Here is a 24,313-nt window from a genome sequence, read left to right as displayed (position 1 = left end):
CTGTAAGGACAGAAGGAATAAGGTTTGCTCTCCTCTCTATGTTCAGAAAGGTTCATGAGTAGCACTATGCTATTTAGGAATGAATGAAAGCTTTTAAGCTATTTAAAATAAGATTATAATAACTATAACAAAACAATCACTACTGATATTTATATCTGAATCCAATGCCAGGATTTTCCTGTCTTTCAGGGAACCCTAGTGTTTTACATAAAGAACATAGAGATTTTGTGAGAACACGTCAATGCAAAGACTTTTATCCTCTAAAATATAAAATTATTTTTGTGTCAAAATATGGAAATATTTTGGAAATAAGCTTAATATTTTTTTCTATTTTGCTTCAAAATTCACTTGTTTCTTTTTTATCCTAGATGTGTGTGTGTGTGTGTGTGTGTGTGTAGAAGGGCGAGGTGCCATACCCTACCACAATCTCTCAGATTAGCATTTGAATTCCCTCAACATATTTCAGGCCCAACAACTGCTTGATCACATGGGTTGATGGGGATATGATTGGGGGATTAGACTCTAAGCGATCACCCTAATGCAAATATTAATAACATGGAAATAGGTCTGGATCCATGACACATATGAAACCTAGTGGAATTGCTTATTGGCTACAAGGGAGGAGGGGAGGCAAAGAACTTGAATCATGTAACAATGGAAAATATTCTACATTAATTAATTAAATAAAAAATTTCAATTAAAAATATATTTCAAACCCTAAAGTATTCTTTGATTAATTTAGTTTGGGTATTGTGATATAAAATTGTAATATTTTTCTTTTTGTGTAAATATAATGCAGGGGTGGGGGGCATGGGAGGCAAGAGAACAGCTGATCAATTTGGCAAGATTAAAGTATATGAACCTCTGTCTGAAAGGTCACATCTCTTAAAGATAGACACCTATATGCCTTAGCCCCTTGCCCAGAGAGCACAGTGAACACTTCTTATGACCAGGTGCTGCTTTCAAGGCAACTGGCAAGCTGAGAGTGAAGGAGAGGATTCTTGTCAAAGGAGCTGCCCTAAGAGTGTAATGAGAGTAGAAGAGCTCTTGTTCAGTGTTAGCAAGACTTAGCCTCTTCAATGCTGAAGCAGAGGGAGTGAAGAGGAAGCTTTTGGAAATGCATTAAGAGATGGCTTTGGTAGTTCTCTAGTTGTACAGTCCCCTTTGAAAGGAAGAAAGGAAGGATAAAAGGCATAGAATAGGCAAGATAACTTGTTTACTTAGTATCCTGTAGTATGTTTGCTGGCCTTTTAGGTCTCCAACTGCTAACAATCAAACTTGAATAAAGAGAAGAATCCTGGAAAAGAAGTCAGAATAATTTTGTCCTTCTCTTGAGCCTGAAATTTTGAATCAAGCTGAACATTCTGCACTGCCTCTCACCATTATTAAGGCTGTAGTTAATCATGTTGACTCTACTTGATGTGATCCTTATGAAAAGTTTCATTTTGTTTCAAAATTTTTTGAATAATTTTTGTTTTTCTTTAAGTCTATAAAATTTCAAAATACAATTTTTCAGTTTAAAAAGAATTACAACGTTTTTTTCCTTTTGTTTCATGTTTTCCTTCTTGGTATGCCAATAGATCTTCAAGGTTAGAACAGAGAAGTATAGCAAGAGGTTGAAGGATATAGAAGCAGCCACCTCAGCATTTTTGTAGTGGAAAGAACTTTGGATTAGAGAACCTGGGTTCAAATTCTGACTCTATCATCACTGGTATTAGGCATTAGGCAAACCACTTTACTATTCTGTACCTTAGTCTCCTCACCTGTAAAATGAGGGTTTTGGACTTGATTTCCAAGGTTTCTTCTAGCCGTAAATTTGTGCTCTAATGTATTTCTGTAAACGAAGCACCTTTTGTTACTCACATCCCCCAGGAAGAGTTGCAATTCTTTGATTCTTATGCCAAGAAACTTGTAAATTTCCTAGGAAATCCTGAGGAAGTCTTGGTCATAGGCTCATAGATCTAGATTTGGAGGGGGCCTTAGATAACATCCAGTCCAACCAACTCACTCATTTAATAGATGAAGAAGTTGAAACTCAGAGAGGCTGTCTTTTCCCCAATGAGGTAAAAAAAGAAGTAAGTAGCAGAGCGAGGATTCAAATCCATGTTTTGAAAAACACTGTATTATTTTTTTCTTGATGTATTAAACATTTATACTGCCAAGATTTCTCATTTCTGAAACCCATTACCTTCTAGCTTTGAGATGCAGTTTCCATCTAAAGTGAGCTCTTCCAAATTAACACAAGATTCCAAACCTTCAATTTTTGTGAGATTATTATTGCAAAATGATGCCCATCGCAAATTCACCAATTTTTCCAAATTAGTGATTTCAAAGAGATTTTGTCCATCCAAGTTTAAGGTAGTTATCTGTAAAAAAAATACTCTAAATGAATTGTCAATTCTTTAAGAGATCAAAATACTTTAAACAAAATTTTATGACAGACAATTGATACCTGATGGTTCATGTTTCATACGTGTACACACACATTAAAGGAATTCTACTACAAACTGAAGAGTAAAACTCTCAAGACATACTTTATATAAAATTAAGTTATGGGAGATCCAAAGGTGTGTTTGTATAGCATCCACACATGTCCAGGAAGTGATATGGGTAGAATCAGAAGGAGTGGACAAACTCCAGGGTGGAAAGAAAAATTGCATTTTGAGTACAGCTCTGCCACCATCTAGCTATCCTCCAAACCTCATTATTCTAGTCTCTGGACATTGTGGCTGAATCCTATTGACTTCCTTGATATTGCTAACACAAGGTCCATTTCTCACGTCTGTGCCTCTATATCCTCATTTCTACCTTCTAGAATCCTTCACTTATTTAAATATTCATCTCAAGCATTCCTTTCTATATGAAGCCTTTGTCAATTTCCCTCAATTGCTCATGCCTTCTTTCTCTCCATTCCCCTCTTCATTTTATATATGTAGCAATTGGGTATGGAGGTATGGTGTTGTATTATAGTAGAGTAGAACAGTCACAATTTCCCCTCTTCCTCTCAGTCTCTCCCTGGTAGAGGGTGGAGTGAATACTTCCTTTAGGCTTGACTTTTCCTCCCAGCCTTTCCCATGGCCCCATCCCTTGGGAAGGGCTTTTATTTTTCAAACCAGATTGGGAAGGAAAAAGATTGTGAACCTTTTCCACCTTCCACCCCCTCACATACAATAAATAAGAGAACAAGATAGATTTATAGCCACAACAGTTTGCTAGCTATAATCAGTAAAGCCAAATTGATAATTCTCTCTCTCTTTTTTAATTCTATAAGCTCTCAGAGAACTGCTCTGGCAAAATATTATAGTTGTAAATCTCTCATTCTCCTGGGCACTCCCCAATGACTCTTCTTTGCTGCATTGGAGCAAAGATCAGTCATGCAATATTTACCCTTGCTCATCATATTTTAAAAATGAAATTAAGATAATGACAAGCAAATTTCTTAATTTTGGGAAATAAGTACACACCTATTTGGGAAGAGGGAGGAAGAGGAAAGAGAGGAAATGGAAGAATCACATTTTGTTGATCTCTAGAGGATCCAGTGGGGATTCTTTTTTTTTTTTTTGCAATATTGCATCTACCCTTCTGCATCTCATTCACCCTCTACATGCCCATGAGCTCTAAGGCTGGATTCTAGAGCTGCTTCTTTCCACAACTTCATGGCTTACAAAGGTAGTTCTCTTCTGTTCCTACTTCCTTATACTGTTCTGATGCCAGAATGTTCTCTCAGTTTTTTGTATATTTATGCTTATAATCCCTTACGCTGGGTGGGTCAACTTATAAGTGCCCTTCCATAAAGCCCAAGTTAGGGTAAATTCTTAAGGTAATCAGTGAAAGAAGCACTGTTTTTTTTTTCCTGCCTAAACCAGGAAGCATCTCTAGCATATTAATTGCTTTGGCGATTTGGAGATTTATTCTACATATACTTACATATGTATATGTTATCTTCTCTGGTAGAATATAAGTTCTTTGAAAACAAGGACTATTTAATTTTAGTTTTTGAATACCCTGGTGGTACAAAGGAGGTGCTTAATAAATGCTAATTGGTTAAGTGATTTATTTCTTCCTTTATTTATATTTTCTAAAGTTCTTTCTATTTATAACATTGTTATTTTATTGATCAAGGTTACAAAATGGAGAAAGGGGAAATGGCTACAAGGGCTTATTAATATGAATTAATTTTACATTTTTAATAATGTTCTATGGATTTTGTCAAAATTAAAGCTTAGCATTTCTTATGACTATTAGGAAACCGATGTCTACTTTTTAGAATTTTACTTTCTAAACATGTAGTGTTTGATAGCTTTCTAGTTGCATGGTCTCCTTTGAGAGGAAGCAAGGATGGATATGAGACAGACTATCTTAAATTTGAATGAAAAGAAGAATTCAGGAAAAGGGGTGAAGATTATGTCAACTCTTTCCCACTAATGTGTAGACAACTTGATGTGTAGATAAAAGTTCAATACAAAGTCTGTTTAAACACATTTGGGATAATGTTTAATGTTATTCCTCTATTCTCAGATTAAGTTGTCTGTGATAGAAAGAAATCAAAGTTTCATAATGAGCCCCAAATGACACGGTTTTCCAGTTGACTACACTGTCATATAGATTTAAATAAAAACTGCAACAACCAAAAGCAAAATCAGAAATTGTCAGAACTTCTCCTTATCTGTAGAGATGACTTTACCTGTTTTTACCCATTAATTCTAATCTGTTCACATTTCTAGACAGTTCCTGCCCTTGGTAGGAAGTAAACAGACACATTCTGGCTCCTTTCATTTTGATGATCACCTGTAGCTCTTGCCCAGATTCCTTGCCTGAATTCTGATTCCCTTACCTAGACTTCTTGTCTTGGGTCTTGATCTCTGTACGCCTACTATTCTAACATTTTACCTATTAATCTGTCCATTAACACTCCTGGCCCAATACCTGACACTGACTTTAGTAACAAAATACATTCCCTTTTGAGTTTATACCCTAATCTCAGATTCCCAGTTCTGTATGACTACTGGTTTCTGGCAGACTACTTTACTTCTATCTAGGTTTCTTTGTTTTGAATTAGATTTTCTGATCTAGAACATTAACTGATATCCATGCTCCCTTTTTATCACCAATGCTCACAAAAATCAAATATAAAAACCTGATGATAAGCAAGTTACCACAATAACATCAAGTTTTACCTTAGAATACCAATTTCCACTAATATGTAAAAATGGTTCTGATTTAGTCATCTGGGTTAGGATTTTGGCAGATGGCCATATGCTAAGTATTCGTGGTCGAACTTCCTCAGTCCTGGAATGGTGTGAGAGGGTTATCTAAAAACAAACAAACAAACAAAAAACAACAAATACTTGATGAATAAAGGAAATAACATTCAGAGGCCTAACAGGAAGGATTTTGTTTCATAATCATAATAATAATGAACATTAACTGCTTTAGGGTTTACAAAGCATTTTATATCTCATTTTATCTTCATAACTCTGGCAGTTAAATGTTATTTTCATTCTTATTTTATAGATGAAGAAATGGAGTCATAAAAAGCTTATGTGACTTGTCTAGCTAGTGGGTATCTGAGGCTGGTTCTGAATTCAGATCCTTTTTGATTCCAAACTCAATGCTCTAACCCCCATGCCACCTCAATAAAATAAAATTAAAACATATTTTTAAGAGTGGTCTATATACTGTACTTTTCCACCTTTCTCTATTATTTAAAACATGATTTTAGATGTTTAGATTCACTTTTTCAACTTCTTTTTCTATCTAGTAAAAATGATTTCTTTCCTGAATTTTGACCAAGTTTAAAATTATATATGATTATATCTACTACACACGACTTCCAAAATTTCTTCTATTGGCATCCAATATTCTAAAGATACTTTGTCAAAAGTGTGGCATATAAAAAGAAGAGTAAAGTTATTCTTGAAACTTATTAAGGTAAGATATATAAATATAACACTGATTAATATATTTTGATTCTGTTTGGCCATGAAGTACAATTAAATTAAATGATGGAGAGGCAATTCAATAAATACCATCTTAAGAGCCTAAAAGATCTCAATTACATGTCTTACAAGCAAGTAGTTTATTTGTTCAGAAACTCTAGGAAGGAGTTTAGTGAGCTGAATTGAATACACATATCAGATATACGGAGGGAACTCCAGAAGAGGAATGCGCTTTGAATGATCCAGTAGATTCATCCCTATAGCTAATAATAGAGTCAAATGAAGCACACTTAACAAGAGAAAATAAAATTCAAGTAGCATGATATCTTGGAAATTAAGAACTATACCTGTTTCTCTGAAGAGCAAGATCATGGGCATGAATTTGGTATTTAACGGGGGTTCTGAGTTAATCACAGAGAACAAAAACACATCAAAAACTGGGCCTGAGGTACCTCTGACTCAGGCTCTATTATTCCCACATAGGACAATAGTTCCAATACAGTTATGTTTCCAAAGCTTGATGAGATGTAATTGGTGGGAAAGACAAAAGAAAATGAAAAAACTAATAATCTAGAAGGTGAAACTATATCATGTGTTTTTTTTCAGGGTAACAATAGTATCCTGTGAATACTCAAGAAATATTAAACTTATATATCCAACCTGGGTAATCCTTGTTCCAGCAATAAAATTGATAGCTGCATTTGTTTCTTCTTCAGTAACCACAAGTCCATTTAAATGGGTAAGAGTCTTTAATCTGCCAATAACACTTGGTCTTAATGTGGCTGGCTTAGGAAAAACAAAAATAATTTAATTTTAAAAAATATTACAGGTGATATTACATAAGTGTTTCATTCTTTTCCCTATGATTAACACATTTGCTAACTACTACTTTAAAATTACCTATATCTTAAATGATAATAGTATTTGTACAGTGGTCTGAGATTTGTAAAATGTTTTGCATACTGATCACTGGACTTGGAATGAAAGAGCACTTATTAAGTGCTTATTGACTGCTAAAAGTTCAGGGTACAAATACAAAAGTGAGACAGTTCTTGCTCTCAAGAAGTTCACATTCCAAAACAGAAGACAACGTAAATAAAAAAATTAATCTTATAATTAGATGTAAGTACTGGACAGATGACAAAGTCTAAAGTCTAAAGGACCATGGGAGCATAGCAGGGCAAGGAGGTCCTTCAGCAGGTGTGGAACATATTAATAACAAAAACCACAAATGAGATGTTGGCTATAATTCCTCACATTTATTGAAGCATAATTTATTGCTTAATGCGGGAGTGTTCTGAACTAAAATTCATGCATTGAATTACGCTGCCAAAGAGGGATGGAAAAAATAACAACACATCATCTTGTTACTAAAAATGTCCATCAATGAAGTTCCTAAATCAGGTATGACCACTTTTGATATTATTAGCATCAATAATGAATTAGGAGAACTTATTAGAAAAAAATGTGTTAAGTACAAAGGAATTAAAATAGATACCACTTATATTTGTAAATAATTGTATTGATAAAATGCTAGTGTTATGTAATAATTTTTTTTAAAAGGTCACCAAACAATAGGCTGAGTGCCTGGCATATGGCTGCTGATTGAACAAAAAACCTTAGGATGGGTATAATTGGCAGGAGAGTGGAGTGAGGCTTTGGATTATCTTAGATAGGGGTGAGAATAAGGGTTTGGGAATATGTTATGAACTGTATGGGAACAGTAGTAGTGACTCTCAGTATGGGCATGCTTATAAACTGGGCTCTGTAATTATCACTGAGGGGAGCAATCATTATAGAGGAAAGTTGTATTCACTACCACCAACATCGAAGCCTAATAAACTGCCATATTGGGCACAAAAACTACAAAGCCCTGGGAGTGGCAGCAACCCACTCCCTATCCCAATCACTAATTCTACTTCCAACTTAGTCTGAACAGTTATGATTCTAGGAAGCAGCCCTTTGGAGATGCAGTCTGACAATTGTTTCTGTGGGTATCACAGTTGAAGACCTAGGAAAAAAAAAGATTCTTCCTGCCCAAAGCTCTGGCTCTGTCAAATGGCTCAATATTAGAAATGGTTATGATCTTATCAGTAGAAATGGCATTGAAGAAAATGAACTATCATTTTCTTTGCTGTTGATGGTAGATGTGATAACTTACTGTTAGAATGTAAGCTCCTTAAGAACAGGAACTGCCTTGCTTTTCTATTTGTATCCCCAGTGTTATGCACATAGTAATTATTTAATAGATAAATTTTTATTTATTCATTCATTCATTCAGGTAGGATTTAAATAATACATTCATGAGGTGGGTCATACATCTGCTATTGATGCATGTATTAGCAATTATGGGGGACTTCAATTATACAGATATACAGAATTATGGAATTCTTGGACAAAAGCAGATACATTCTTAATTTGCCTTAATGATAATTTAATTCTCCAAAAGGCAGAAGCGACGAAGCGAACTGATACGGGATCTGATTCTTACTAACAAAGATGAACTAGATGTTAAAGTAGAAATAATAAAAATATTGTAAGGAAATTGCCACTTGATCTGACACAAGTGAAAGCCACACACCTTTGTCTTGAGGATAGTAGATTTCAAAGAGTTTAAAGAAATGACAGTATCCGAGGAACCAAAATTCTATAGAACAAGTCATCCTAGGAGAGATATATTCTCAAGAATGAAATTCTGAAGACATAAGGAAAAATAATTCCAATGAAAAGAGAAGAGAAGAGTTGTCTGAAGAAATAAAAGTAGTAGATGCCAAGGGAATTCACTAATTTACTTAGATTTAAAAAAAATACAGAAAATATAAGAAAAGGAGAGAGCACAGTCCCTTAAGAGTAGTGGCAGGAGGTGCTACGGCTCTCATGCAATAATGGACAACCAAAAGGACTTTATTAGTCATGCTGACGTTAAGAGGAATAGAAAAGAAGGGATAAATGATAGTATATAGAGGGATGATAATAGATGTTCAAAAAGCTGGACTATTCAACTCGTTTTAATTTTATTTCTTAACCCAGGAACTTGATCTTCAGAAGGAGGATGGAATAAAAATGATTAATAGGAAATTGGCACTTGTAAAAAGGGTGATTTTGGGGACAGGACCAGATGAATTATGTTGGGTCAGTTTCAGAAGATTATCTGTGGTTTGGGAAGGCCAACAAAACCCAGTCAGTGTTCTGAGACTACACACACAGACCACTCAGTGAGATGGGAAAGTAGGTTTAATTAAGAATAGGTAAAAGGGGTATGGGATAACCCTAAAGCTAAATTTCTAACTAATATCCAAAAGATCTAATGCCTCCAGAAGGAGATTCTTCATAGAGTGGTTTTCCTTCTCTAATCCTCTCCTAACTACCTAAAAATCCCAGTCCCTGCTGTTCTTGGCAAAGTTACAACTACTCCTCTCCACCCCCACCTCTCCCCATGGTATAAGGAACTGGTCTGTGTAAGCTTAGTAGGGCTCAGGGAAGATCCTAGATCCAAAAAGGACCTCACAAGCTCTGCAGACTGTTGGTCGGTCAGGTTCATAAGGTTCTGCTTTGATGAAATACAGCACACCAGACAGCAAGCAGAACAGGAACAAGGATAGGATCAGCCACTAAGGAAAAGCAGCCATACCTTCTCCAGAAATCTCTAGAGAGAGACCACAAGAGCCAACTGTCTCGTAGTAACAGCCTAACCCTTCCTGCAGAATTCCAGAATACTCTGCTGTTCCATGCCTCTGCCCTCTGCAAAACTTAATTCATCTTTTCCTTATAACACACCTGAACTGAGGAGATGGTAATAGAACACTTAGCTTCCAATAAAGAGTTGCCAAAAACTACTTCCTAGGGTAAGAAATGATAGAGTAACAGAGGAGTTTGCTAAGTATCTCTCAGTTATCTTTGAAAAATCATAACATAACAAAAATTATAAAACTATAAATTGAGAAGGGAAAATACTTGATTTTCACAATGGGAAAAAGGTAGACTTAAAAACTACAGGACTACATGCTTGACTTTGATTCCAAATAAAATTATTATAGAGATAATTTATGAGCAATTAGAAAGGGAAGTAAGTGGTGACCACTAAGAGCTATCATGGCTTCATCAAGAATAAGTCACCCAGATTAACATTACCTTTAGTGGTAGGAATAAGGACCTTGTATATCAGAGGAATATCACAGTCATACTAAGCTTACATTTAGCAAAACATTTGACAAAATATGTCACACAATTTTCTAAACAATATAGAATTGTAGGTAGATATGAAGTACTGCTAAATGGATTTGAAGCTAGTTAAATTAGGCATGAATAGATTGATATTATCCTAGGGACAAGTATCAAAAGGAGTGTTTCAAATCTATCTAGCCTTGGCTTTGGGTCTTGTCTTAACAATTTTATTAACAGATGAAGGCAGAGATAGCATATTTGTTAAGTTTTCAAATGACACAAAACTAGGATGGATCACTAATGTACTATATAATAGTTGGCATCCAAAGAATAAATTAGCTAGCCACTAGGTCAGATTTAATAAAATGAAATTTAAAAATTATAAGTGTAAAGTCCTATATTTAGGTTTTTAAAAATCAGCTTTACATATGAAGCTTGGATCAGCAACAATGTGTATGAAAATAATGAAGGTTTTAGTATACAATAAACTAATATAAGTCTATACTGTGTCATGGTGTCAAAAATGCAGAGTCAAGCACTTTACAAGCCAATAAAAATGTTCACTATATAAATGAATTATTATTATTAGGCGTTCAGAGTGAAGAAAGTTATAGTTTTGTTGTATTCTAATCTAGTCAGATAACTTTTGGATAATCTATATTCAGTCCTAAAAACTATATTCTAGGAGGGACTCTGCCCCAAATGCTTATTTCTTTCCTTGCTATAAGAGTAAGCTGTAAAATTGAGATTTGAACTCTGGACTCCATTCCCCAGGAGTCCTTACTAGCTCCCAGAATGCCCTCTACTCTCACTGAATTCTCAAATGGGCCGAGAGCAAAATGATTATTTAGAGGGTCTCAGCCCACGGTGGGCCCTCTTCTCTTCCTGGTTTCACTGGCAAACAGATGTGTCTCATGATGTGAGTGAAAGTTGGGTGGGCCTCATGGTCCACCTAGCATGTGCTTTTCTTACTTGTATATTCTTTAATCCTTAATCTTCAATAAACCTCTAAAAATATAATACTCCTTGCAGAGAGAAACTAATTTCTACCTGCCTCAGTTTCCCTAAATTTTAATCTTTACAGTTGGCGACCTAATGGGAGAAAAGACTCAACCTTCTGATTCTTTTCTTATCTTTAGTTCAGTTTTAATAGCTAGTGCCTAGAATTTTTTTTTAAGCCACATTTCTCCAAGATGCTTTTTAGAAAACCATCTTGATCAGCTCCTGCCGGCAGCCATTTGATTGAGACTTCTTGAGCCTTTCCCTCCCGCTGGCTTGGCCACTTACTGCCTGCAGCCCAGATCCTGACCTCTCTCCGTCCTCACCTGGTGCTCCGCCGCCCGGCCCTGCATTCCTGCCCCGACCCAACCCAGTGGTCTCTCGCTCATCTGGCCCAGCTGATCCCAGTCCAGAAAAAACTGGCCTCCGACCCAGATGGCTCATCACCCCAGCCCCAGACCCACAAGCGCGACCCCAGCCAGCTCATCACCCAGATCCTTGGAGCAGATCGCTCAGGACTCATTTCTACCAGCTGGTAACAGTATTGGCCACGTGGGCGGAGGGGAGAGACAAGAAGGAAAGGAGAACGGGTAATTTTCCCTTAGGCTAAGACTCTGAGTGGATGGGGTATTGACCATGGGGGGATCATAGCAGGGGAGAGAGAAGAAACAGACTTTTCTAAACAGGAACTTAAAAGCAATGGGCTATTTAAAAGGATACCTTTTGACTGTTCTGGTAATTTTTTTGACTTCACCTGTGTGTCAGGGAGAAGATTCAACTAACCTTGAAGGGGCAAATGGGTGGCTCAGCAAACTGAGAGCCAGGCCTAAAGACATGTGGTCCTGGGTTAAAATCTGGCCGCAGATACTCCCCAGCTGTGGGGCCCTGGATGAGTCCCTTAACCCCCATTGCCTAGCCCTTACCACTCTGCCTTCTGACAATAGACATTTAAATGGATAATTAATAATAATAAAAAACCCCAAAGAACTTTAAAGAGACTAGAGGCTATATTCTAAGGCATTTCAGACTCCAATGGTTTATAAGAAAAATCTCTGTATTTCTATTGCATTTTGATGTTTGCTTGGTTTAAGGTTTAACTTTGTGATTTTAAGGTCATATATTACTGGATTCAATATTATTCTGTTAAACTGTTTATTTTTAATGTACCGGGTTAACTACTGTTAAATTCTGTTGCTTTTCCCCTATAACCATATATTGAAAAAAATATCATTGTAATAATTTAGCCCATATATGAAAAAACAGCTTTTTTTCTATTTTTGCCTTTGTAAATTGTCACATAGAGGATAGATGGACTTCATCAGAACTGGTTACAATTGTATTAATAACCTTTGGAAAATTTTATGTGCTAAATATCTCAAATGATTTTAAGGGTTTTTAAAACATGATTTTTGTAATTTTTTTTAACAATCTCTGGTTATTTTTGCCTGCCCCTACCACAAGGTGTAAGGCCAATTCTAGCTGAAGTGAAATACAATTATAACCCCCAACCTTCCCGCATTTCTAAATATGTGAATGGAAGTTGGGGCAGTTAATCTCAGGGAATTTGTACCCTTAAAAAGCCTCCAAAAAAGGAGCACCCTTTTATTTATACTCTTCAGCTCACTACTTAACTTCCACCAGAATGATATATAGATTTCTTGATTATGTTCTTAACCCAAGATGAGTTTTATTTTGTTTCAAAAATATGTTTAAATACCAAGGTTGAAAGATTTGCTATGCTTGTAAAAAATTGTGACAAATACCCATCAATTCATAGGTTTTAAAAAATGCCATACAACAACTTATGTGAAATATGATAGTGTGTTTGTTTGCTATTGTAATTAATTGGGCTATTGAGAATTTTGGGGATTTTTATATCTACATATTTGTACTACTGTATTTTAAAAATGAAAAATTGTTACCTTGTTCAATTCATTTGCATTCACTCACAGTAGATCATGGCCAGGCATGAAGAGGAAATGGATCTCATTTTTGGTGAGAAAGCCTTACATTTTATATTTTCTTAGCTGACACAGAGTGTCAATGATTATAAGCTATATTTTTTAATTTTTTAAAGCTCTTTTATTATATTTTCTTGCATGTGCAATATACTATTTCAGTGGTTTTTTTTTATTTTTCTCTCCTTTTTATATTTGAATCACATGTCACCAGCATTAAGATTTTCTTTAACTTTTTGATTTTGCAGTACAATAAGTTTAAAAATCCATTTGTCAATGCATGCCCAAAAAGCTAGGAGGCTATAAAAATGATGCCACTAATTATTTTTAAAATTATGGGACTTTGCTTAATGATTCTGTCTGATTCCAGGACAAGTTATACACAAAAGAGCCATTGCACAGGGCCAAAGAAAAGCCAATCCAGGATGGATTGATGCACTTCTAAGCCAATACAAAGGTCTTGAACCTAGTGTGAAGACTCGAGGTTACTGTGTTTAACATGTTGTTACGACATAGGCTTTCCTTGTGTCCACACTCACTCTGAAGATACTCACAGACGAGTATCTCCAAACTTGGCTCCTACTTGGCTTCTATAATCTGGTCCCTTCCTTTTCTGCCTTTCATAGTGTGGTACCTTTCTGTAGTCCTGATTACTGACTGGGTAAATGCATCATTGCTTCGATCATTTTAATTGGGCCCTGATTCAAGGACTTGTTATAGATTTATTCTTCTTTTTACTTGGAATTTTTACACATTAAGACTTTAATAGTCTATATTTTCATCCAGAGTTTTTTTTTAATTTGGATTTTTCTTCTATCTTTTTAATATCTCCTGCCAATTGATTCATATACCTCATACCTCAGCCATGCATCCCTAAGTGATCCTGTTTTTTAAATCACCCTCTTAACGGGGGGAATGTAAAAAATATCATTATTTAAATTGCAAAGTTTAAATTCCTTTTGAGAAGAATTTTAGGTAAAGAAAGATGATACCTCTCTGAATCCAGAACTGAACTGTTGGAGAAGACACAATGAAGAAGCCTCCAGATCACAAGCTGCACAAAAATGAACTTTGGGTGTAGTTGATTGAACATTTATTTGTATCTATACTTTCATGCCAAAGGGGACTGCCCCCTAACTGGCTTTTTATCAATGTGTCCAGAAATTGATTATGTTTTTATGATCCTTTGGGGAAGTCCTTCCCAGAGGATCAAACGGGGGGAATGTAAAATTGAAATTTGAACTCTGGACTCCATTCCCCAGGAGTCCTTACTAGCTCCCAGAATGCCCTCTAATCTCACTGAATTCTCAAATGGGCCGAGAGCAAAATGATTATTTAGAGGGTTTCAACCCACGGCGGGCCCTCTTCTTTTCCTGGCTTCACTGGCAAATAGACATGTCTCATAATGTGAGTGAAAGTTGGGTGGGCCATGAGGCCCACTTAGCATGTGCTTTTCTTACTTGTATATTCTTTAATCCTTAATCTTCAATAAACCTCTAAAAAATATAATATTCCTTGCAGAGAGAAACTAATTTCTACCTGCCTCAGTTTCCCTAAATTTTAATCTTTACAAAGCACAGGAAGAAGAGAAACTAGAGACCATGATGTATAAGAATTATTGGAGGAACTGGGGATGCTTAGCTTGGGGAAGAAAAAATTTAAGGAGAAAATAGTTATTTTTTCAAGTACTGGAAGCATTATTATAAGGAAAAGAATTTGACTTATTGTTTAGCCTCTAAAAGCTGAATTAGATCAGTGGTTGGAAAATGCAGAAAAACAGATTTTTGGCTTGATATTAAGATGAATTTCCTAAAGATTACAGTTGTCCAAAAGTCGAATATACTTCTTTAGGAAATAGTATGTTCTTTATCACTGGAAATCTTCAGGTAGACATTAGATGAGTCATATGTCAGGAGATTTTAGAGGGCATTCAGAATCATGAATGTGTAGGGATTAAAAGATTATAGTAAAGTTTTACCAATAATATCAGTGACTAATTTGAGAGAATTGAAGTGGTTTATACCAGAAAAGAAATCTAAGATTTATTTCTGGCACAAACTTTTGTTTATTTTGACTACTTCATTGAGTTCATTTTATCAAATCCTTAATTGGTATCAAATTTATAAAAGAAAAACAGCTTGTCTATTTCTTACAAAATACCATTGAATAGTGAAAGACTGCACTGAAACAAAAATTATCATTGTTTTGCTCATCATAATGGAATAGAATATTTTATTTTTTAATGTTCTAATTCTACATTTTTTCTATTAAATTTTTTATTTTTAAAAATTTTCCATGATCAGATGATTCATGTTTTCTCCCTCCTCTTTTCCCTTCCCCCCCTCCCAGAGCTGACAAGCAGGAATAGAATATTTTAAAATAAACATATCTGATGCATACCTTCTGCCAAGGATTATGTCGAATATCAAGATTGAGAAGATTTGAAGTATGTTTGCATAAAATATTAATTTCATCTCCAGTTTTTTTCAGTTGATTCCAGCTTAAGTCTAAATATTTCAATTTTACTAGACCTCTGAATCCTTCAAGAGTTATCACATGGTTGTGGCTTGCATCCAAATATTCAAGATTATACTGAAAAAAAGATGTACAATAATGATGTCACTACTACTGCTAAACCATAAGTATTTACATTAATATAGTTCTCTTTCTATACTCAAAAAGTCTGGAAGGCTAATCCTCATAATGGTTATAATAAATAAATTCTTCCAAAGAACTTTCACCATTTCATTATAGATATTTTCTTACTGTTTCTTATCTACACTTATAAGATAAATAAGAGAAAAGTTGCTTGAATTTGCTTTTTTTTTAAATAGCAAAGGCACAAAATTAGTTATATAGAGTGGATTCAAAGTAAAGAAGACATCAAGAAATGCACTTCTTCAAATCAAATTGGTTTTTATATTTTATATTCACATAGCCTTGTAAAAACACATTCTATATTTTACAGAGGTAGAAACAAATCCAGATAAGTTACATTAGTATAATTAACCTTTACATAACTACTTCTGTAGCCTTGGGCAAGTCTCCAAAATTCTACACACTTCAGTTTCCTCATCTGTAAAAAGGGAATTAGAATTGATGATCCCTAAGGTTCTTTCAAAATTGAAATCCTTTGATCCTATAAATATATCAATTCAGACCAAACGAGGAAGAGGCTCTAGGTATATTGACTCCAAATCCATTCTCTGTCACTAGTTACCAGAAAAACATTTTTTTCATATTTTAAAAATAGAAATATTGAAGTACCCTCAGGTAAGGCAGATATGATTTTCTGCAACACTGGAATCATTCATAATTCCACACTATCTTTCACCCCTCCATATCCAAACTGTTGCCAAGGCCTCTTGATTTCACCTTTGCAACATCTCTCAAATATTCCCCCTTCTTTCCTCTGACACTGCCACCAATTGGGTGCAGGCCTTTATCACTTTATACCTATATTATTGCAATAGCCTGCTGGTGTTCTGCCTGCCTCAGGTCTTTCTTCACTCTAAACCATCTTCCATTTAGTCACCAGAGTGATTTTTCCTAAAGCAGAAGTCCTATGATGTCCCTCTACCTGAAATGTAACTGCTCTTCACCTCTGCCTTAAAGATGCCTTTTCCTCCTTTACGCTGTAGTCCAAGCACCACATTACATAGGGACATTTTCCTGTTCCCTGAACTGCTAGTGCTTTGTCTCCCTGGTCATGATGTAATTATTTTGTATTTAATCTGTACATACTTAATATATATATATATATATATATATATATATATAATTATTATTTTTAAACCCTTACCTTCCGTCTTGGAGTCAATACTGTGTATTGGCTCCAAGGCAGAAGAGTGGTAAGGACTAGGCAATGGGGTTAAGTGACTTGCCCAGAATCACACAGCTGGGAAATGTTTGAGGCCAGATTTGAACCTAGGATCTCCCATCTCTAGGTTTGGCTCTCAATCCACTGAGCCACCCAGCTTCCCCCTTATACTTAACATATATGCATGTTATCTCTCCTGTTTGAATGTCAAGATCCATGAAAGGAGGGATCTTTTCACTTTTTGCTTAGCACTTAGCACAGTGTTGGGAATATTAGATGCTTACTGCTAGTTAGTGCATTGACTGCTTGACATCCTCTCTCAAATTCGTCATCTCTTTTCCTCTCATACCACTAGCCTTGCTCACAGTCAACACCTCCTACTGCAATCAGCTTCTAACTGGTCTCCTTTCCTTCAGCACCTCTTCTCTCTATTCCATACTCCACAGATACTAACATGACAACTTAAAGCAACTATCTGAACTCCCCCACCCTCCACTCAATAAGCTCCAAGGTCTCTTTAGCACTTCTAGGATCAAGCCCAACCTCCTCCAGTGAGCATTTAAACCCTTAACAATCTAGCTCTTAACTTCCATTCTAGACTTATTCAACATTACTTCCCAATCGTATCATCTATAGGTCCACCCAAATTGCTGTTCCATAGACAAAATATTTAATCTTCTGACCAGGTGCCTCAGCACAAGTTGTGCTGTCTTCCATGCTTGAAACGCACAGCCTCCACATATCTGCTTCTTTGTACCGAATCTCCAGTGCCTATCACAGTGCCTCTGATATCTATGTCAATATCAAAGAAAAGGAAAACACTATAAAGGAAAGTGAAGATTACCATGTGAAATCTAGATAGGAAGGATAAAACAGAAAATAAGAAATAGTGGAAAAGAGATCCAAATAAAATAAAGTCATAAAGGAGATAATAGACTGGAAATGATAAATGAGGAGGAAGAGAATACGGAAATAGAAGGGCCTTTGGAGGCTATGGAGTCTAATTTCTTCATTTTACAGAAGATAACACCGAGGTTAAAAAGTTAAATGACTTGCCTAAAGTTACAGAGGTTAGTGTTTGAGGTATGATTTGACCTCAGTTGTTTTTGACACTCTAAGCTCAGCACTATTATTGAATCATCTAGTGGCCAGAATCTTATTTACAAACATAATTTGGCCATTACAAAAGGATGAATTAATTTTATTTAAAGAAAGCAATGCCAATAGAATTATTTCTTACCAAATAGTATACATCATCTAAACATGTAAATTCATTAAAGCTGATCACAAGTTTCTGGAGCCCTGTTAACTTGGAAAGATCCCTCAGTTTAGTCAAGCTGTTTCCATGAAGATTCAGACTCTAGATGAATGGTAAAAATAAAATAAAATATTATGAAAATTAATTCCACACTACTCTAATCTTTTTCAAAGTTAACGATTTAACTTCTATGATATTATAAAAATTTAAATTAAGTATTATATTATTATAAAGCATTCCAAAATGTTTATAGCAGCTCTTTTTGTGGTGTCATAGAATTGGAACTTGAGGGGATGCTCATCAACTGCGGAATGGCTTAACAAATTGTGGTGTATATCATTGGGATAAAATGCTATTGTGCCATAAGAAATGTTGAGCAAGATAGTTTAGGAAAAACCTCAGAAGACTTAAATGACTTGATGAAAAGTGAAGTAAGTAGAACCAGGAGAACGTTGTACACAATAACAATAATATTGTACAATGATCAACTGTGAATGACTTAGCTATTTTGATCAATACAATGATCTAAGACAATTTATAAGGATTTAGAATGAAAAATATTATCTACCTCCAGAAAAAGAACTGATGGAATCTGAATGCAGATTTTTTTCACTTACTTTATTTTTCTTGCTTTTTTCAAAATGGCTAATAACAGTAATATGTTTTACACGATTCCACATGAATAATTCATATCACACTTCTTGCCTTCACAGTGTGAGAGAGGCAGGAGAGAAAGAATTCAGAACTCAAAATTTTTTTAAAAATGTTAAAAATAATAGTAACATTTTAAAGCATTGGAAAATATTAAGTATTGTAAATTAAGTATGTAAGCATCGTTAAAATTAAGAAGCTAATCACTATATAATGGTATTTTACATATAAACATTTAATGTAATAATTTAAAAAGTGAAAAAATTAAATAGGAAACCATTAAAATATTGAATTCTCTTCCTGACCTATTTAATCCTAATTGATTCTTTGATCCTTTATAAAAATTAATTTTTATTGTGAAAATATATTAAGATAAAAATTAAGTTAAGAGTATTTCAGTGTGAGGGAGTTGGGAAAGGAAACAGAAAAACAGTCATTAAATTCACTATATATGCTACAATATCAACAAGTTATGAAATGGGAATTAGTTTTCTGAATGAATTAAAAAACAAAAAATAGGATTAAGTTTCAGGGTAAACTTTAAAAATCAGTTTACTGAATCCAAAAGGTACCCAGTTCCTTGTAGGAGGAGCAGAAGGCTCATAGATCTTAAGAAAGGGAAAATATAAGAAGATATATTGGATCTGAGAAAGACAAAGTATAGGCAGAGACAATTAACACTATGAAAGGCACTAGGACTGGACTACGATCACTCATTTTACACGAGGTGGGTTGGAAGACAAGCTGTGTTGCTGAAACCATGGACTCTAGATTCTTAGTTGAACATGCTCATTCTCTATCACTCTTCCTTCCTTGAACCTTTTTCTTGGAGCCAGCAGTTTTTTTCCTTTGAGCCTGGGAATTTTTTTTTTATCTTTCTTTGTTTGAAATATTGACTTTTTGTTTATAAATAGTGGTAATCACCAGCAATTACTATAGGGGTTTGAACTTCCTGGAAATACAAGTGAGAGGAAGCAGGAAGGTGTGAAACATTTCTAGAGAATAGAGATAGTTTTAAATATTGAAGTGTTTTGAGAAAAGCTTTGTCTCTATCTGGGGGCTCAGAATTATAAAAAGATAGAGAATTAATTATATCTGTTATTACCTAAAGTAACAATCAGTAAAAAAAGAAAAATGCAAAATAGTCATTAATCCTTAATAATTAATCAAAAGGTATATATAAAAGGTCTATTCTGTAACACTCTATTACAAATAAAAATGAAACAACCCATATTTAGAATGAGCTTGTATTTTAATGAAGAGATAAGTAAACATGTAAATGCATGCAGTACAAAATAAAGAGAATAACTATAGATATTACATAGTGTAAATGCCAAATAATTTGGGAGGGAGGGCATTAGCAGTTTGGGGGTGTGAATTTTAGTTTTACTCCACCCTTAGTTTTAGAATTCTAGCAACCAGGAAGGTATACACCCCCACTTAAGGATTAAGTGTAGGGGAGGAAGATCCATGACCCATGTGTGCTAGCAAGTGACAAATCAGAAATAACTGACTGACCCCTGGGCCATCCAAAGCCAAGTTTAAGCCATTATTGGTACATGTAAGGCACAGTAAGTGATGTAAAGAAGTGCCTTTATATTTCGTGTCTGTGGAACTTGACCCTGGAGGAGCTCGAGTATGAGTGATAAGGCTGACTACCTCTTTCCTTGGCTTTTCTGGAGTCCTTGGCTGAGGACTCTGAAATGCCTGCAATTTAGATACTGATAGTTTGTTCTGTAAAACAAACTTATCTATACCATGCTTGTTAATTCTTAAGAATGGCTTGGTTCTTTTCTGTATCTATGTATTAAATAAATATAATCTACTTGGTTATTCAGGAATGAAAATCATTTTGTCCTCCAAAACCCTTCATCTTACCTAGAAACAAGAAGATTAAATTGTTTTGATATGTATTTCATACAGTTTGGTTCCACCACTTATGATTCAAGTAAACTATGAATAAGATCTAGACTTCAAATTCCTGTTTCTTGCTGATTCCAAGTTCTTGGTTTTGGACCTCAAATTTTTTAACAATACTTACCATTATTTGGCTGTAAACATTAGACTTGGTAAATGAAAGTATTACTTTTTCATCCAAATTATTAAGTTTTGTTCTAGACTTTAACTTGGGCTCCATTTCTATAACCTCCTCATCAATTTTCAAGTCATGAGACAATACTGATCCATCTAGATTTTTTTTTGCTCCTTCTGCAATAACATTGTTGAGTGTAGAAAATAAAGAATGAGTCTTGACCTAAGCAAAGAATATTTATTAAAATATGTTTAAACATTAATTTATGTGATAGTGCTATTTTTGAACAGATGAAATTGGAATTTTTAAAAATTAAGTTTGTATTAGTAGCAAGAGAGATAAGTCAGTTAATAAAGATATTTTATACACCTAAAATGCTAGGTAAATTTCAGTTATTATTTTTAATAATACTAATATATTAAAAGACATTTTTACTTCTGAGTAATGGTATTTTTGATTATGAGTATCATAGTAGTTCTGATATGAAAATCAAGAAATGATGCTGAATTCTAGTTACTAGTTCCCATATTCTTTTCCATCATCTATTCTGCAGGGGGATCCTATTATAATAACTTATTATGCTGGGTCAGATATAATACATAAATAAAATCATATCACATACTTGAAAAACAACTATGCATACTATATCAACAGTTGAATAATTTAGTTAACTCATTAATAACTCTGTATCCCCAAAGGAGTTCTGTTGCATTTTAAAAAGACAGAAAACAACACATACCAGTGATATGTACTCAAATTCAATAATGTACTCTGGCAAGACAAAGTCATGATCAAACACAAACCACTTGCTCTGCCGAAGGTTGCAGTTACAGTTTCTGTGTGACAACAAGGAGCCTAATGTAAAAAGATCACAATTTCAAAATAGAATAATTTTTCCATTTCTAGTTTACATGTAGCAAAAAAAGTTTAAATACAAACATCATCTCCTAATATAACTTGTTTTCTTTTTCTTTGCATGAACTTCCCCAACACCCATAGATAGGCACATGCATTTTAACTATTTTTCTCAACAGTATGATTAATGTTGTTTTATTCACAATATTTTAAGAATTGTTTTACTTTTTCCTTCTTTGTACTCTATCTTTTTTACTTTCTTACCCAGTTCTTCACATCTTTTTGTCAGATATACAGCAAGCACTACATCAAATCCTTTATTGCCTCAAGCAGTGCGTTTACATTCTTTGATGACTTTATTAGCTTTCACAATTCTATACCTCTAGGTTGGGTACATGTAATATTGTATACATGTAATAGAGGAAAAGAGAGATAATGAAGGAAGAATGAAAGGGGTTGAAATAGTTCATAAACAAGGAGCCATTTTTTATGGAAATTGAGTGTAGAATTTGAGTTTTGTGTTTGAGTGTTGTAAAAATTAGGAATTAAAGAGTTTAAAATATCATACTAAACACAAATAGCAGACATACTTAGTACACATTTCCGAGGCATGAATACTGAATTAACCAGTGGATAGTTGACTTTACAGATAGAATCCTGTTCTCGAGCCTGAATGCTACGTCCAAGAAAAACTTTTGCCATTATGAGTATACCTAAATGTGTCAAAACATAAACATTTTTACTCAGAATATAATAATAATTGCTTTGAGTTATTACACAAATTATGAATACAGGCAAATCATCACTGTTCATATTACTCTCTGGGACCAAGTTAAGAATTTAAGGAATATTTTATGTGTAACAGGTATCTAGATTAAATATCATTGGTTCTCTCTTATTGTGATGTAAGTGAGGAAATATGGGAGAAAAGAAATAGTAGTTAGCAATATTACCTCAAGAGGTAATAATTCTCTGAGTCTAAAAAAAGTATGTGATCCTTGATTTCTGGTTAAGCAGTAATTGGATAAAGAATGTAAAATACCTGTTCTCTAGCTTTAATTCAGGTCACCTGAGCAGAACAAACAGGCTTAGAATAAAAGAGTGTTTTTCCCATTCTTATATTTACATTAAAAGGGGCCAGGATGGAAAGGCAAAACCTTATGAGAAGGTGAGGTACTACAAGGTAAATAATATAGGAAGAGATGGCTCATCTCATTTGTTAATTAGCCCCTAAACTCAGTCTTAGGTTGGGAACCCTAGAGAATTTTGATACCAATATGTCCCCTTATATCCCTGAAGAATGGTTTATGGATTGCTTTTTCCAGATTCCAAGCTATGGGCAAAAAGGCTAGGGTTGGTGCATTGCTTCATGGACAGTTAACATATAAAAAAGCTCAGATGTGTCATAATATGCCCCAGGGCACATATATAAATATAAAGCAACTGATATCACTTCAAATTTCACCGTAGTTATATTTGGGATTATGAGGAAATAGGGTATTTGTGGATAGTTTTTCAGGGTATCCATATCACATCCTGAATGACACCTGTCCACTGTCCTAGGTAATGTTTTTTTATAATGCTTTGTTATGCCCAAATAACATGGTCTAAGTTATTCTTTTTCCTAAAAATGTGGAATGGATTCATTTTGTTCTTCTGTTTCCATTTAAAAATGTTTAGCATTACTAAAATGAATTAATGTAGAAAAATAAATTTTATTCAAATTGGATAAAATATTGCTCATTCTATTTCAGTCTTACACTAACAAAAGAAATTACATAGGTAAAAAGACATAAGAATGAAATATAGCTTTTTTAAGATCTAGTTTAAATTTATGAATACATATAACTCAAATAAAATGGTAGTGCTTTAAGGTTGTGAAATATTCATTTACATTACCATGCCTGTACAATTCTGGATCAAGAGAGTTTTTCTTTTCATCTTTCATTTGCTTCTGTATAAATTCGATTCTGGGACATTCACACAGACTAAGACTGTTAGCAAGGATTACAGCTTCTCTTTTGTGAGACTGCAAAGATTAAAGCAAGGCTTAGATATGTTCACTTGACTAACATTTTTTCAGTTTTTGTATCTTCTAGATAATAATGCTTATTATTTCATTTGAATAGTATCTATGAAGCACATTTGAAGCATCAACTTATTTGAGTGGGCTGAAAATTATATAAAGGCAACTTTATTCTGCAAGTATGTAATATATCATGCAAATTGTGTGAAATGTTCTAGTTGAATATAAAAATAGGTTTGTTAAAAATGGTCTAAAGCAAAAGATTCCTGGAAAAATTGCCAAAACAATGACTTATCTTACTTTATGTAAGAGGCAACTGGGTGGCTCAGTGGTTTGAGAGCTAGGCCTAGGGATGAGAGGTCTGAGGTTCAAATATAGCCTCAGACACTTCCTAGCTGTGTCACTCTGGGCAAGTCACTTAATCCCTATTGCCTAGCACTTACCATTCTTCTGTCTTGGAATCAATACACAGTAGTTATTCGAAGACAGAAGGAAAGGGTTTTTTAAAAAAGATATTACTATATGTAATAGGTGCAATAGCATTATAATTTTAAAAAATTCCAATAAGCCTGTATAGCATGCTATTTAAGAATATAGGTCTTCTGATGTCA

The 24,313-nt window shown here is 34.4% G+C and overlaps 1 protein-coding gene across 6 annotated transcripts in view; it reads right to left on the bottom strand.

The window, feature by feature from the left end:
• The window catches only part of LRRC9 (leucine rich repeat containing 9), a 126,700-nt gene that overhangs the window by 50,395 nt on the left and 51,992 nt on the right, over positions 1–24,313 (bottom strand). For all 6 annotated transcript variants that reach the window (XM_056810842.1, XM_056810838.1, XM_056810837.1 and 3 more), the window contains 9 exons: positions 23,576–23,705; positions 22,267–22,389; positions 21,561–21,676; positions 20,831–21,043; positions 18,121–18,240; positions 15,461–15,652; positions 6,600–6,725; positions 5,178–5,312; positions 2,189–2,366 (listed from right to left, as the gene is read on the bottom strand). In XM_056810842.1, the coding sequence (XP_056666820.1) occupies positions 2,189–2,366; positions 5,178–5,312; positions 6,600–6,725; positions 15,461–15,652; positions 18,121–18,240; positions 20,831–21,043; positions 21,561–21,676; positions 22,267–22,389; positions 23,576–23,705 (1,333 nt within the window). The remainder of the gene's footprint in view (positions 1–2,188; positions 2,367–5,177; positions 5,313–6,599; positions 6,726–15,460; positions 15,653–18,120; positions 18,241–20,830; positions 21,044–21,560; positions 21,677–22,266; positions 22,390–23,575; positions 23,706–24,313) is intronic.

The sequence above is a fragment of the Monodelphis domestica genome, chromosome 1, assembly GCF_027887165.1.
Source record: "Monodelphis domestica isolate mMonDom1 chromosome 1, mMonDom1.pri, whole genome shotgun sequence".
Taxonomy (NCBI): domain Eukaryota; kingdom Metazoa; phylum Chordata; class Mammalia; order Didelphimorphia; family Didelphidae; genus Monodelphis; species Monodelphis domestica.
Note: the sequence above shows the minus strand (reverse complement) of the source record. Positions and strands in the feature narration are given on the sequence as shown.